The 16,048-nt window shown below is 35.2% G+C and overlaps 1 protein-coding gene across 7 annotated transcripts in view; it reads left to right on the top strand.

Moving 5' to 3' along the window:
- The window catches only part of Gug (arginine-glutamic acid dipeptide repeats grunge), a 102,880-nt gene that overhangs the window by 66,732 nt on the left and 20,100 nt on the right, over positions 1-16,048 (top strand). For all 7 annotated transcript variants that reach the window (XM_081739837.1, XM_081739839.1, XM_081739835.1 and 4 more), the window contains 2 exons: positions 3,851-4,013; positions 13,234-13,370. In XM_081739837.1, the coding sequence (XP_081595963.1) occupies positions 3,851-4,013; positions 13,234-13,370 (300 nt within the window). The remainder of the gene's footprint in view (positions 1-3,850; positions 4,014-13,233; positions 13,371-16,048) is intronic.

Below are 16,048 nucleotides of genomic sequence, written 5' to 3'. Positions count from 1 at the left end.
GTTTCACCTTGATGTTATTATGCAACAACCGGGTTATGCTGGAAGGGGTCATTCCCGGGTTATGCCGGAAGGGGTTATGCCATTTTTCGACTTACATTTGAAACAAATTGTCCTCCATTTGAACTCGAAACCGGGACTAATTGGCCACAAATGCGATACGTCTGCCGACTCACTCACGAAGGACTCTTGATAAAATACTGTACGTTGTACTGATCTTTACATACTTTTAATATAAGTGTCTAGTTGTCAAGAGTCATTTGAGAAGACAAAAAGATAAACAGTTGCACAAGTGAAACCATTATACAGAATTACATATGGACAATTTTAAAATACTGAAGAGTACAGAAGAACTAATTAAGTCAAAGTTAGTTCACTACGACTTTTATTAGTCCAAGTTGAAGAAATACAACGACTTAATTTGCATATCGGTAAGAAAAGTGAATAAAGATAAGAATTATTTGAGTCCACTTTGGCTCTGACCCATTTATACATAGATAGATACCAAGGATACTTCTGGTTTCAGTAAATGCTTCTCGTGGGGTTTGTATGACCCCCCCCCTCCTCCAAAAAAAAAAAGGTACGGTATTTCAATGTATTTCATCAATAGTAAACGTTATCAAAACAAAACAATGTTTACAATTTTTCTTTGGTTGCAATTGCATAACAATAAAAACAAACTATAAAATGTCACAATAGAAACATTCATAAACTTATAAAAAAAAAAGAAAAAAAAGTTGTTTTTGTAGTATAATTTCTTTGAGTAATGAATGGGGAATGTAGAGCTGAATATAATACGAATAATGTGCGGGAATGACACGCGATAACCCACAAATGTGTGTTCATCAAGATTTTACGAACACTTACACTTTTCCAATAATTTTTCGTTTTTTGGTTCAATTTTTTCTTTCTTTCTTTTTTTTTTAACAGCTGGTTTCAACCAAGGTTTAAACCAGCCAACCCTGCTAATTTCTATAAGTTTTGTAAAGAATAAGGATTTTTTAGTGTAAATATCCGGCTCTGAATCCTATTTAAATAACAAACCCCCCCATAAGTTAAATTGTAATTTTGAGAAAAAGTGATTCCAGAGATTAAATTGGAATGCATGAAAACGTACGGTTATAATTAGCGTTAATTAACTTATGCTATTATTACTGTATTACAGTTTTACCCATTAAATACCGTCGGATGTTGGAATGTCACCATTGAATAAAAATAATTTTAATGAAGTATACAAGAACTTTATAGTGGCTAGTTTGGTGCTGTAAAGCTTCAGAGTAATAATTAATTAGGCTTTATACATTTCACCAAATATTACTCGTAAAATACTGAATACACCTAATAAAAATATAAATTGTGCACAATTTACTTATGTGCAGTGTTTCCGTGTTTTTTCTGGTAGTGCAAATATCTAGGTAGTAGTACTTGCTTGACCCACGCTCATCGTACTATATTCCGGTTAGTTATCAAATCAGCAGTAATGCGCATGCTGTGCTTCATGCAATGTTACTGACAATAAGTTCGCATTAACAATGTCTAACATACTCCAACGAAAGACCACAGACCTTAAGGTGAAAAGCACGCTATGTTGTAAAATACTGCAAGTTTTGTACTGCAAAGGTTCTTGTTTCTTTCTCTTTCTGTTATGTGGTCGATGACAAAGGAGGTGGGTAAAGATATGTCTTTTCTCGCCTATGATATTCATAACAAGTAAAAGTATTCATAGAAGTCAGTATTTCGTATGAATATCAAATTCAAACATTAAATATTACATCTCTGTAAGGTGTATATGCAAGATATTAAAAATAAGTTAACAAGTAGCATAAAGAACCCCGCAAAGGAAGTATGGTTGTTGATATTTTGCCAGTTTAAGACTATTTTTTTCCGGACTTGCAACAATAATTTTATTAGGCGCTTCATGAATTACACAACACGAGTGCTTGACGATACTCCTATTAACTCTGGTTTTCAGGAAAACAAGAAGTATAATGGTTCATGAAGCACCTCATACTAAAATTGTTGTTGCAAGTTCGAAAAAACATCTAAACTGGCAGATTATCAACAGCCATGCTTTGTTTGCAGGATGTGACTTCCTACAATATGTTTCATATGTATCGTACATAGATGTAACGTTTAATGCCTGAACTTCATATTCATACGATATGCTGGCTTTTATGAACACTTTTTACCTTTTATGACTCATAGGTGGGAAAATACCGATCTTTACCCACCCCCTTTGCCAACGCGAATATGAAAATTGCGCGATTAGCATAAACGAGTGCATACACTAGGGTTTGAATTACAGCATTTTAAAACTCAGTGAATCATTTGTAATAATTACGTATATGTGTAAGTAGCTGGCAGAATGTTCTCTTAGAATATTACAATTTTCTTTCATCTTTGCTAATTGCATCTTCTGGGGATTATTATTTTTCAATATAGTTTCTCTTTGCACTAATGCATTTGATTCCGGGATTCTAAAGGCCTTATTTTATTTCTGGAATCATAGAAAATACTGTTTGCTGCAACCGCAACTAGTATTTTTAGTTTTTCACCTTATAGAAATTGGTGTCCACTGAGTATTTTTTTTTCAGTTTTGGCAAGAGATGGAAGTTCTGTGAGCCAAACCGGGCGAACTAAGCAGATGTAGCAACAAATCCTATCTCAATTCACTGATTTTCGTGACACCGATTTCATAATGGGGCGGTTTTTGATGAATGATGTTTTTTAACAAAACCCAGTTTTGTTTGCTTGTTCTTAATCTAAAAAGTGAACATAATACCTTGCTATATTAGTTATAATAGTAAGTGTTAAGATAAGTGTTAAATAGCAGTGCACCCCCCCCCCCTTCCCTTCATCACTAATTAGTTTGATTTTCCGTGAAAAGGGGTTCCACGTTCCTTACAAGTTTCTATTTCGATTTGTAAGATTAGGTGTCAGCTGCTGTAGCACCTTTTACAGACAGTTTTTTCCCGTCAAAATATAAAATATTTATTCACTTGATATTCCTAAAGCTTCAGCAGTTTCAGTGATTTTTACAATAATGTCTAGTATAGTGACAGATCTTGGTTGTTAACTACACATTTACCTCTCAGAATTTTCTTGTAAACTTGAGATTTATTTGGAAACAGTTGAAAATGATGGAGTAAGATTCTTCACAGTATTTCTTATATCGGTACAAACTTCTGTTGCCTCCACACTTCTTTTCTATATTAAATATTTATTTACTGCTTCATGTTCGAAATTAACCATTTTCGAACACATCAGAACTGAAACTGTTGCTGTTCTTCACAAATCCAAACATAAATGCTCACAGATGTTTATGCGAGTGACTTTGTAACGTAGTTGGTTTGGAACTAGTTATCATCTATGGGCCATTCTGATAATTCTTTAAATTTTGATCGTAAATTTATAATGCTTTAAATATAATTTGGTTAATAATGTATTCGAATTTATTTTTTTACTGCTCATAAAATAATATTTGGTATTTCTGCTTACTACTCAACGTTTCACTACCGTTCTAATGTACATGCAAACTTCTTGACTTTTTGGATTGAAGATAAGTGGAAGTTTAACATTTATTATTATTATTATTATTATTATTATTATTATTATTATTATTATTATTATTATTATTATTATTATTATTATTATTATTATTATTATTATTACCACCAAGCCTCTATGAAATATGGACCTACGCGTTACATGAATTCCTACCAGGAATCGAACCTGCACAAGAAGGAGATAGCGGTACTATTAAACCACGATGGAGTTTGTAACCGGTACTTGTAAATTTTGTATGAAAATATTGTTTTTTCTTTATATAATTATATATTGATTTTTTCCGTAGATTTCTGCGACATTGGAATCGTGGAGACTTCAATTCGTGTACTCGCACTGATCTCACTTTTAAACCTGTGCCTGATTCTAAGTTAGCTCGTAAAAGAGAAGAGAGATTGCGGAAACAAGCAGAACGTGAACGAGAGGAAAGGGAGAAAGCAGCGGCTCAGGCGGTAAGTATTAAGTTTATACATGGCTTAACAGAGATTGAAGTGAGAGTATTTCAGGATTTATTTTAAAAAGGAACAATATCAAATACGTAAATATATCATAAAATCAATTAGAAATTTTTTTACTAATAACACTAGTTGTTGCGCCCAAGCCTTCGGTCCTTTGTACACTATGGGTTAAAAATCGTGCTTAATTAAAAGCTCTAATTCTTTACTTGTCCTAATAATAAACGCAAAGCACTTTTATGTTTAGGTCATCATTATCTATTTTCAAATAATTAAAACAAAGCAGTTTTTGAAGCTGTAATTAAATATTCACAATAACTTCAAATCTGTAAATTGCCTGGATGCTAGCGGCATGTTTTGGCTTCTGACAGTTGTGTGTGTACCGACACTTCACTGTATACTTTTAGGAATTAGTGTCATACAGACTAGACATGTTATTGTATTACAAATAAGATTCCCATAGATTTTTACGTATTGTATTGCTTTTTTATACTGGATAAATTTGTTACTCAGTTCTAAACATGTATCAAGAAAGTACATGGATAGTAATGATGTTCAATATTTGAGCAAAAAATATTCCATAAAATGCTTGTGTTCATTAATTTAATAGATTATATTAATACAGTTGTATAGTCATATATAAGGTTTGCCAAAGTGAAAAAGAGACTACGGTTATACTAAAGAATAGTTCATTACAGAATTATAGTTAATGTATAACACGATACTTACAGATAATTGCCACTGATCCCAGCGCGTAGGAAGAGAGTGAATAGCTTCACTGTAGGAACTCGTACATTGCTGACGGACTCATTGTTTCATGCTTTTCTGCACTTCCTTGTCACAATTCCCTTGCTTATCGACAGTTCAGCAACTGTTTCACGTGTTATGATCCGACTATTTTAACGAGTGAATTCATCCACAGCTGCAATCGTGGAAGGGTTCATGACAGTGTGCGTCTGCCCAGGTCGTGGTTGGTCCTTGAACTTTCATGTCACCTCATAACGCTGACATCAACGGAATATTGTGCAACGTGCGAGACACTGCTCGCCGTATACCACCTGCAGCCTCGATAAATTTCTAGAGCATGCACACCTTCTGCACGAAGAAATTGGTTAACAGGTACTTACGTTGATCTGGAAGAATCTGTTATGTGCCTGACCATTCTAAACAGCTTTTCCCGGCTGAGGAAACACCACGCGATGCTGTTCTCTAAAAATGCAAACTGGGAATTACACCACATCTGTCGGCAAACATTTCCCCACTTCAATTAGATACAACGCCGTCGCAGTCAGTCTCCTTGTCACTTGGTCAGTTCTTATAATTAGCGACTGGATTGTTAGGCACTAAAAGCAGGGAAAATAGGCAAATAAGCAGGTATACATCTACACAGTCCGTCACAAGCAGTTATTAGTTGGGATTCCATTTAATAACAGGGATTTTTTTTCTTTCAAATTGTCAGTAGATAAATTGTCTTCGATAGTATAACATAATAATAGTAATGAAATCGAAAACGGCCTTCTTATTTTTCTATTCCCATAGATGTAATCGGGGTATATTTAAAGCATGCAGGAATGTGCGGATTAGATTAACTTGGTATGTTCCACTTTAGGTTACTTGTCCAATTATCCTTAACTTGCTCAAGTCCTTGTTAGCCGCCATAATTTGCACAAACTTCTCACGGTGGCATTTATTTCATGTATCGATGTAAAGTCTGACTTGAACAAAAGTTAGTTTCTGTTACTTTTAAATTGTTTGGAAGCAACAAAATCTTTTCTTGAATCAAGAGATCTACGAAGTTTACCGAAATACAGCTCTGATTATGAAAGAAATGTAAAAAATGGACAATATTCGACATTTAAGCAAGTAATACGGACAATATAGAACGAAATAGACAAAATAAATGTTGCTACAATTGAAGCAAAGACGCTCTCCCTCACCCAATAATAATAATAATTTCAATGCGTTCATTTGTATCATTCCGCTAACAACAGAAATACGCATATTGGCTACAAATATGAGTTAGATTTCAAAATTGCTTAAATTAGTAGTTTGTTGTTCTATTTTTCAAGTTAGAAAAATATATGAACATAAAAATAATTAATACTTTTCGACCAGAGTATATACTTATTTATTAAAATTAAAATAAGTTGTAACAGTTTCAATAGCTTAACGTTATCTTCATCAGATGTTAACTAGCAGATCTATCTTCATAAATTAAGTTAATATTGTTGTATAATTTCAATTGTTTCATTTTATAAATTTTAATTTTTAGTATGTAACAATCAGGTACTGTTATAATTTACTGTTTCATTTTAAGTTTTTAGTACAACTGCATTTTTATAATCATTACCGTAAAATGGGGGAACATTGGCACCCAGGGGTAACATTGGCATAGAGCGGGGTCAATTTGGCAACGTTGTTCTAAGCAAAATTTTCTCTCTCCGTTTAGCTCTTTTTTTCTTTAATCGGGTTTCCAACAATTACTTCAACATTGACCAACAATTAGACAAACACAGTACCGTACATTATTATTATATTTACTATTGCCAATACGAACGATACCGCCATTTTACAAACTCTAGCCTCTTTCGAGGTTCATTACAGAGTGGACTGGAGTCACAGTCAGTTGTGTGCTGTATTTCTTCCTTTCTTTCAAGATGGTCAGAACTTACGAGAAAGGAAATGGAAAGAGAAGATATAAACCTTATATGGTGAAGATCCACAGAGAGCGGTTCAGGATGTTAAAAACGGCATGTCACAAAATGAAGCGAGCAAAAAGTATATTATAAGCAGGGGAACAATCCAAAATCACTTAAAAGGCCAATGTACTAAAACTATAGGAAGGCCCCCAAAAGAGGAAGAGGAAGAAACAGAGCTTGTTAATACTATGGTGGAGGTTGCTAAATGGGGTTATCCCTTGACACCATTTGATATGAAAATAATGGTTAAAAAGTATTTGGATAAGAAAGGGGTAAACCTTATTTTTCTAAAAAAATCTGCCTGGAGACTATTTAATATATTTCATTTCTCAAAAGGAACGATATTGTATTGAGAACTGCAAGTAATACTAAGAAATCTCGATCATCCGTTACACGTACAGCTGTGGCAGATTATTTTACCAGGATAAAGAGTGCGCTAGATTCAGTAGAGCCTTCCCTAGTGTACACTTTTGATGAAACGAACTTATCGGACGACCCTGGTTCGAAGCAAGTGTTGGTACCGCGGGGTATGAAAAGAGTGGGTAGAGTGCAGGATCATTCTAAAATGAATTTATCTCTTATGGTGATCATCACTGCAGGCGGAGAACTGCTAGCGCCATTTGTTGTGTACAAAGCCAAAAATTTTTATAAAGGCTGGACAGTGGGTGGCCCTGTAGGAACTTTCTACGATTGTACGAACACTGGTTGGTTTGAATCCAGAATATTTGAGCGCTGGTTTTTCACGATCCTTTTACCACACGCCCAGAAGACGGACAGAAAGAAATTGGTAGTTGGAGACAGTTGGAGACAACTTGGGGCCACATTTTTCATCTACTGTAATAAAAGCCTGCAAGGAGAATCAAATCTACTTCACGACGTTACCTCCGAATTCTACACATATTACACAGCCTCTAGACGTGGCTGTGTTCCGTCCCATGAAGATCATCTGGAGGAAGATCCTAAGCAAATGGAGGAAGGAGAGCAGGGTATCAGGATGTTTACCCAAGGAGCATTTTCCGCTGCTGTTAAGAAGACTGGGATGAAATGAGACCTAAGGAGAACATTGTGCTATCTGGATTTCGAGCTACTGGACTATTGTGCTATCTGGATTTCGAGCTACTGGACTTGTTCCGTGTAATCCGTCAGTTGTTCTGGAAAACATGCCGGATGCAGAAGAGGGACAATCAATTAGAAGTTCTCTGGACAAATGTCCTCAAGAGATGCTACAGGAGTTAAAAGGTCAAGAGAAGGAACCGCGAAAGAAACGAGGAAAGAAGATTATTCCGGGTGGAAATTTAGGTGCAGAGTTTGCTTCGTCAGGAAGCCAAGATGATCCTGGACAACCTTCTACTTCGGCTGCGAAGACCTCCTCAAACGAAGACAAATGTCACGTTTGCTCCTGTCACTGGAGTACTTTTTCAGGCCCGGATGGGTTCAGTGTGTGAACTGTTTAAATTGTGTGTGTGGCAATTGTAATGAGAACACTACAGATCCCTATTATAAATGTTCAATGTGCCTCTCTGATTGAGCACTTCAGATTCTGTTCAACACTCTATTTTTGTAATTTTCTTCACTCAATTTTTGTAATCTATGGATATCAGTTTTCCTATGCACAATTAATGGTTTTAATAAACCAAAAAATATTGTAAAATATTTTTAAAAATACTTTTAGGTGCCAATGTTGCCTCTATTTAGTACAAAATTCGTAAAAACGAGCCTTATAAATTACTTGCCAAAGTTACCCGTATTCGGAGTAAAATTGGCACCCAAAAGAATATATTTTTATACAGGTACAAATTAGAATTTTAGAAAAGACTTTCCAGATATTTCAAATGTCATGTTGACTTTTTTTTTTTTTAATGAATCTTCAATAGTTTCTGAAAAATCTTGAAACAACCTTAAAAAACCTGCCAATGTTACCCCATTTTACGGTATTATTTTCACTTTTCTATTATTATTATTATTATTATTATTATTATTATTATTATTATTATTATTATTATTATTATTATTATTATTATTATTATTATTATTTTAACAAATTATTCCAAATATCAGTTAATTTTGAAGTTTCCTATGAATGCAATGTCTTATCATATAAATTCTATTTTCATTCTCTCTTAATAGTTTAACAATCTATCCTATAATTCAGGGCCGCCCACAGGGGGGATGTATGGCGCAAGCTGCGCCATTGAGAAAAATTTTGGGGGAGATTGTACTCTACTTTCGAACTAGCAATTTTACTGTCGGAATAGCATTAAAACACGATTTTTAGAAGCTAATTTTCAAAAATTTTCCGGGGTGAACCCCCGTACCCCATGCTTCGATACTCGATGAATGAAGTACCGCGCAAGTAGCCGTATGAAAGGAAAGGTTGGTTCGTTTTAAGAGAGAAGGGCCGCCCACAGGAGGGATGAATGGCGCAAGTTGTGCCATCGAGAAAAAAATTGGGGGAATAAAAAAAATTGGGGAAGAATTTTACTCTAATGTCGAATAAGTAATTTTGCTGTCGTCAGAATAACATTGGAACACGATGCATTTTTTTTTTTTTTTTTAATCTCGAGAATGAATCCCCCTACCCCCTGCTTAGAAACTCTATGAGTGAAGTACCGCGCAAGTTGCTATATGAAAGGATGGCGCCAAGTTCTGGTGAACAACAGTTACAAACATTCAAGGAATCACTTTCAAATTTAGATTTGAAACTTGCCTATGTTGTCTGTTGAAAATTATAAAGAAGTTTGACATAATTGTGAGCTAGTGGTAACCATACAGACAACAGCCAAGTTTCAAATCTAAATTTGAAGTGAGCCAGTGAGTGTTTGTGACTGTTGTCCACCAGAACTTGGCGCCTATTTTTGTGATTTCAATTCTTTTTAAGGTCACTCGTACTTGGATCTTTTACAGGAATGTTTTTTGTTGGACATCACTTCTTTTTGTAGGCTAATGTCGAGGATAACATTTTCTTTTGGTATCAAACTCAATAACTTGTAACTTGCGTCTTACTTTTTCATGTACAAGGGAATTATATCAATATTTTGTAAAGAAAAAAATAATAATACTAATTGTAAAAAAAGAATACCTGTGCCATACACAGTGTGTAGAAGTTTTTATACCCTTCAATATCCTTATAGAACATATTTAGTATTGTACACTACCAAGACTACTAATAAAAGTAATGCCATTTTTATAATTACTACTGCCCCTACTACTACTACAAGCATTCTATAATACTACTACAGGAAATAAAAACAACAAAAATAACAATTACTAGTACTATAAAAACTACTGCTACACTGGGCAATTGTTTTTAGAGGACTTGAGTTTTGAGGAGGGAAGAGATTATTAGTTTTTGGGGGGAGTGCGCCATCAGCATTGGGGGGGATGGGCACCCCTGCTATAATTCATGTATTTGAAGTCCATGTGTCCAGTTCATTAATCTTCCACCTCTCTCTCTCTCTCTCTCTCTCTCTCTCTCTCTCTCTCTCTCTCTCTCTCTCTCTCTCTCTCTCTCTCTCTCTCTCTCTCTCTCTCTCTCTCTCTCTCTCTCTCTCTCTCTCTCTCTCTCTCTCTCTCTCTCTCTCTCTCTCTCTCTCTCTCTCTCTCTCTCTCTCTCTCTCTCTCTCTCTCTCTCTCTCTCTCTCTCTCTCTCTCTCTCTCTCTCTCTCTCTCTCTCTCTCTCAAAATCCTTGACGCGTCTTCCCATTTTCGTATTATTGTTCTATTCTCTTTTTCTAGACTTCGAACCCCTTCCCACCCTTCCCAATTTATATTATGTCTAAAGCGTTTTTCACAGTCCTTTGCACCCTTCAAAAACAAACCGCGTAACTCGATGTTGTATCACTGCGCGCACGACTATTTGCTGATTGGTGAAGAGCAAATTGTTTAGTCTGTTTCCCGCAATATTCCCGCTGCAGCACGTGCATGTATTTCTGCTACTGCAATGTGCATTACTCGTCTCATTCTCACAGCATTGCCGCGATATGGGGCAAAATACCCAATACTATATAATCCCCCCTCCTTTAAGAGCAACTGAACATTGTTATTGTTCTCCAAACTGTAATTATAGATAAAACTACAATGAGTTGTGTCAAATTATCAACTGAACGATAAAGAGATGGCGCTGATATGTAACAGCAAGCATATTTATCATTATGGGAAATTATTTCTTCACCTATTACCTAAATCATTACGCATATCCACGAAAACAGATGGTACTTTCCCCCTTAAGTTCAATTTCTTGATGTGCTTTCTTACATTGTATAGCACGCGAACATACAAATAGTAACTTCAGTACTACAAAGTAAGTAAATAAATAATGTATATATAGGGTCTACTATTCTATGAGAACATGAAAATTAGCCACTTAAGGTCTTAATTTTCTTCAAGTGAATTGAACAACGTTGATATTGTTTGATAAACTATTTGCTTTTCTTCTGCACTTACGGGTTTGCCTTGTTTATGTTTAACAGAGTAACTCGGAGCAGCAGGTAACCTTGGGTGACATCTTTAAATTGTGGCGCGCACTTCGCGTATTTTGCCATTTGTTGTAACAATTGTCTCCTACAATTTTGATTTTGGTTCAAGATTTCGATCCCATATTAATACATACTTTGAGTCGGATCCTAAATGTTCTTACTATGCCTTAAAAATAGGAAATAGTCGTTAAAAAAGAGAGAGGGGGTAGAGAGAAGTGAAAGAGGATAAAACTTGTTTTACTGATTCATTACGAACTAATATGAGGTTAATTTTTTCAGTTATAATTCGTATATCACCTTTTTAAAAATGCGCAGATTAAATGACTATTTAAGATATGCAAAAGTAGAATATTCGGTGACAGGATTGACTAAATGTACAAAAGAATCTTCAACATTTATGAATTTTATAATATTAGATAGGAATGTTCATAACTTTCGAGTCTCTTTTTTTTTCTGGCTGCAGTGAAATTAAGAGGAGGTACTATATGCATATTAAATAATGTCTTTATTTCTATGTGGAATCTAAAAAGTTTCTTGGAATTTGATGAATAAGATGTCGATAGAATCTTCGTACTTTCATAACTGATATTTGTTTATGGCGTTACTTTTCTGTTAGATTTCAAATGAAAGGATGTCACGAGGATTCAAAATATATTTTATAAGTATTTTATTACATATAACAGAGGAAATAAGATAATAAATTCTCTATTCAATAAATAAGTAAACTCAATAGTTTTCAAGTTCTTGAAAAATGAACAATTGCTTGTTCCAAACACTCGCTCGCCTGTAATGGAAACGTACAAGGAGCTCAATTTTGAAATGAAGTGAAATGAAATAGTTTGAGTTTTACGTCCTACGTTTATGCCGGCTAGGCTAAAAGAGACGGTGATGATAAAAAATGAATGAAATGGAGAAATGGAGAAAGTGGGAGGAAACGAAAGAACCCCGAGGACACCCACTCACACGGTGTTTGTCCACCACAAGGTTCACTTGACGTGAGCTGGGATCGAACCAGGGACCCGATGCGCCAGTGGTGAACGCTCTACCACTGAGCCATCGCGGCCCTCAAGATCTCAATTTTGAATAGAAGCGGCGAGTACAACTGCACATGTTTCTAGATCCGATAATTAACTTCTTTGTGGCTATATGATTCGCGTACGCGTCATCGGTCGGAAGACCCGTGTTTGAAATTCCGGAGAAAGTTCAAGTAGTTCGGATCACTCGTTAGGCTGTAGGTCCATATCTCATAGAGCCTAGCTGTTGAAGGGGACGGTAAACTTCGATCCATCTATCCAATCATATATCTGCTACTAGGACCACGAAGTCATTGGCTCTGAATCCTAACATAGCAGCTAGAGAAAACGTTAGGAATAGGGATAGTAAGTTTTAGTTGAAATTTACATTGGTAGAAGAAATTTAACTTTCTGTCTTTCTTCCTCCTGGTGCAAGTCTACGTTTACACAGTATTCGAAGATTCAGGAGAGCAGTGCGTACTCAAGGAGATTTCAGGTTTTTAACTATTCTTGAGCAAAGGTATTATGCAGAAATAAACAATCACGATATTGACACACACACACACACACACTTGAAATTAGAACAGCTTCAAAGATTGAACTCCTTTCTCTTCAGAACTTCCGCGTACGCCACTGCAAACGAGAGAAAATTGTTTCTGACTCTCCTATCAGAAGCTCATGCCATTTCATTTTTAATCTCATTGTCTCCCCCCCCCCCCTCCCCTTCAGTTTGTTTATTCATTTCTTAGCACAAAAGTACATATAACATTTTTCGTTTAATTAGTTGGCAACATTTCTGCATTGCAGTCTGCATTGTTTACAAAGGGTGCAAAGCTTCGTGAAATTCAAAATAGATTGGTCCAGAAATTGAAAAAAGATTGAAAAGCACTGAAATACAATAACGATGTCAGTACTCTGTAGATTCTAATTGCATTAGCGTGGCGTCCGAAAATTCCAGGTTTTTACTTATATTTCTTTTGTGATCGTGTATTTAGAAGGTATTGATCTCTTATTGTATTTTGCTTTTCAGAGAAAAGTTGCTACTCCAGAAAAACAAGATGCTCCTAAAGCGCCATCTGGGGGACCTATTGAGACTATCACTTCTCCATACGACAGATTTACTCCTCGTCAGGGTTATCCTGATACTCCTGCCTTGAGGCAGTTGAGGTAAGTTTTGATGATTTATTCATGTCGTTTTGTCTACGAATGATATTTGATAAGCTAATTCCTTTCCCTTACATAATAATAATATATAATAAGAATGGAAATAACAAATATTTGTAAAATAACGAAAGAAAGTATAGATATATTCTGAGTTGGTTATATTCTAGACAGAATATTGTTTTTATTAATTATTGTATAGTAATTTTCAAGAAAAACATTTCGAAAATTCAGCAGTGGCAGCTGTAAAGCGAATAGTTGTTTGAAGACAAAGTAAAGAAAGAACTTCGTGTTTATGTGGCACGGATTAAATGATTTGAGTTTGTTTATAAGTAATGGGGGTTATTTGATGCAGACCAGTTGTTTATAGGAAATATTTAGTTTGTTGACCAGATCACATAGTAAATGTGTTTTTACCAGAGAGTTGTAGAATAACCACTAAAGGTACAATTAGCGCTGCAAACTGCCTGCTTTTTCAACTGCATTGGTGTATGTCGAAAGCGCACTTACATGATATTGTGTATTATCGATGACTTAGTTTGGACGAAGAAAATCTGAGTGTCTTGTGCAGCTTGTCGCTGTATATAGAAATTTAAGAGAAAATGATAACACCATTTCACCCTTAAGTTACACGTGTCTTTAAATATAAGAAAATTATTTATCCGCAAAAGTATTTTAATGAGTAAAATCAAAGCTATTGTCATGGCCCACTTACTGGTTCCTCGAATTGCAGCGAACTTGTTCAATTGCCTTAAAAGCTAAAGTTCGTATTATTTTAATCATATATGAGAGAAGGTTTATAATTCTTTAGAAAACTTTAAAGCAATTGATAACTTATCTACTGAAGATGAGTAATAGTCAGGTACGTACGTAAGGGGTGGATCCTGGGGTTTAGACCCCCGAAATCTCGACTTTTTTGTAAATTTAGTCTAATTTCAGCGGTAATTTTACAAATTTTAATATAATTTATCCTCATTGAATTTGAACCCTCCGAAATGCTTTGGACCTCCCAAAATAGGTTCCTGTGTACGTCCCTGGTGACAGAGGCCACATGAAGCTGCAGAAAGTGCAAGAAAGGCCACAAGTTGATTATACCTGTAAGGTTGCAGAAAGAAATAAAGATGAATAATATAGCGATCATTGTGTATTGTTAATTAAAGCATTTTGTGGATTTTTAAATATTCACACATCACAAAGTGATTGAAACCATATGACACATCGAGGTGCTACAGCTAAAGTAAAGTTGTTGTCACTTTCTATTTTATTCCAGTGGATCTAGATAAAAGTAGATCTAGGTAAAATATATCTGTGTGTCAGACAGCGTCTGTGATATATGCATTTTCAGTTGATTGATTGGACTTCAACTTTCTTTCAACTCCGAGACTATATGAGACAGGACACTTTCTACAGTGGAATCCGATCCACTATTCGGGTTTGTACGTATTAGAGGCAAGCACTCCACCGAGCTCACACCGAGAACCGAACCAGGGTCTCCCATACCATAGACCAAAATAGTAACCAAACACAGAGCTAAAAGTAGCTATGCATATATGGCTATCATATGTGTCTTTAGTGCAGGAGACCTGGCTTCGATTTCTGGTAAGAGCTTATGTGGTTCGGACCCCATGTTAAACTGTATGTGCACGTCTTATATAGCCTTGCTACTGACACAGATGCTAAACTTAAATCCAATCGTAAGCAAATGCTTTACCAGGATGTCTGTTGGTCACGAGTCACGAAATTTAGCTTTTGGGTCACGATTTTTTTATCTGCACAAAGATAAGTAGAGACTGGAAAATTTTATTCTACAAAACGTCAAAATTCACTGCCAAAAATGTCTGTGGTCGGCTTCAGACGCTACCAAATGCAAGCAAAGCACACTTCTATTGTATGCATGAAAAATTCAGTGAGGAACAAGAAAGACAAAACAAAATCAAGATGGAAGCAGGATACCTTAAAGAGCTGAAGAAGAAGGAAAGGAGATTGTTATAACAGAGCGAAGAGGAAGTTAAAACACTTCAGAAGGAGATCGAAAAAGCTCAAAAAAGGTAAAACAATATTAGCGAACTTAAAAGAGAGAATCAATCAGTACAACTGTTTACAATCAATGTGATGTGTTTAAAGGATCGCTAAGGATTTGTCAATTATGTGTATTTAGATATGTAATTTTTAAGATTAGTGGACTTTTGCGTGTTTTCTGTTGGTTAATTACCGAACAAAACAGACTATATACAGTGAATATACTGAAAGTGATGTGAGAAGACACCAAGTTTTTATCGCTCCAGGGAATAACCTTTGAAAGTAGATATAAGATAAATATAATTGCTAAAGAATATAGGTACTGCTATTAGCTTTTGAATATTACGAAATTTATGGTTTTTTAAAGAAAAGGTCAAGAAATTTCATTTTGGAATTTCAGTAGACACCCTGTTTACCTACTTGACCCAAAAGTTGAATATATCCAAATGTCATGAGTGCTTTAATCATTGTTGTGTGTTGTCAAACGTTTTCAGTGTACTATTTTTTGATTTTACTAAAGTAACCTAAAGTAAAGTCACTGGAGTCAAAAGTATATTTATAGATTGGTTAGGTGTCTGGTAACAATAATGATCCCGACATTAATTTCTTTCAGATGAAAATGTAACCTTGGAACCTAATGTACAATTACAAATCACTCATTAATT

Source organism: Thermobia domestica, chromosome 15 (genome assembly GCF_964235325.1).
Source record: "Thermobia domestica chromosome 15, izTheDome1.hap1.1, whole genome shotgun sequence".
NCBI lineage: Eukaryota > Metazoa > Arthropoda > Insecta > Zygentoma > Lepismatidae > Thermobia > Thermobia domestica.
Note: the sequence above shows the minus strand (reverse complement) of the source record. Positions and strands in the feature narration are given on the sequence as shown.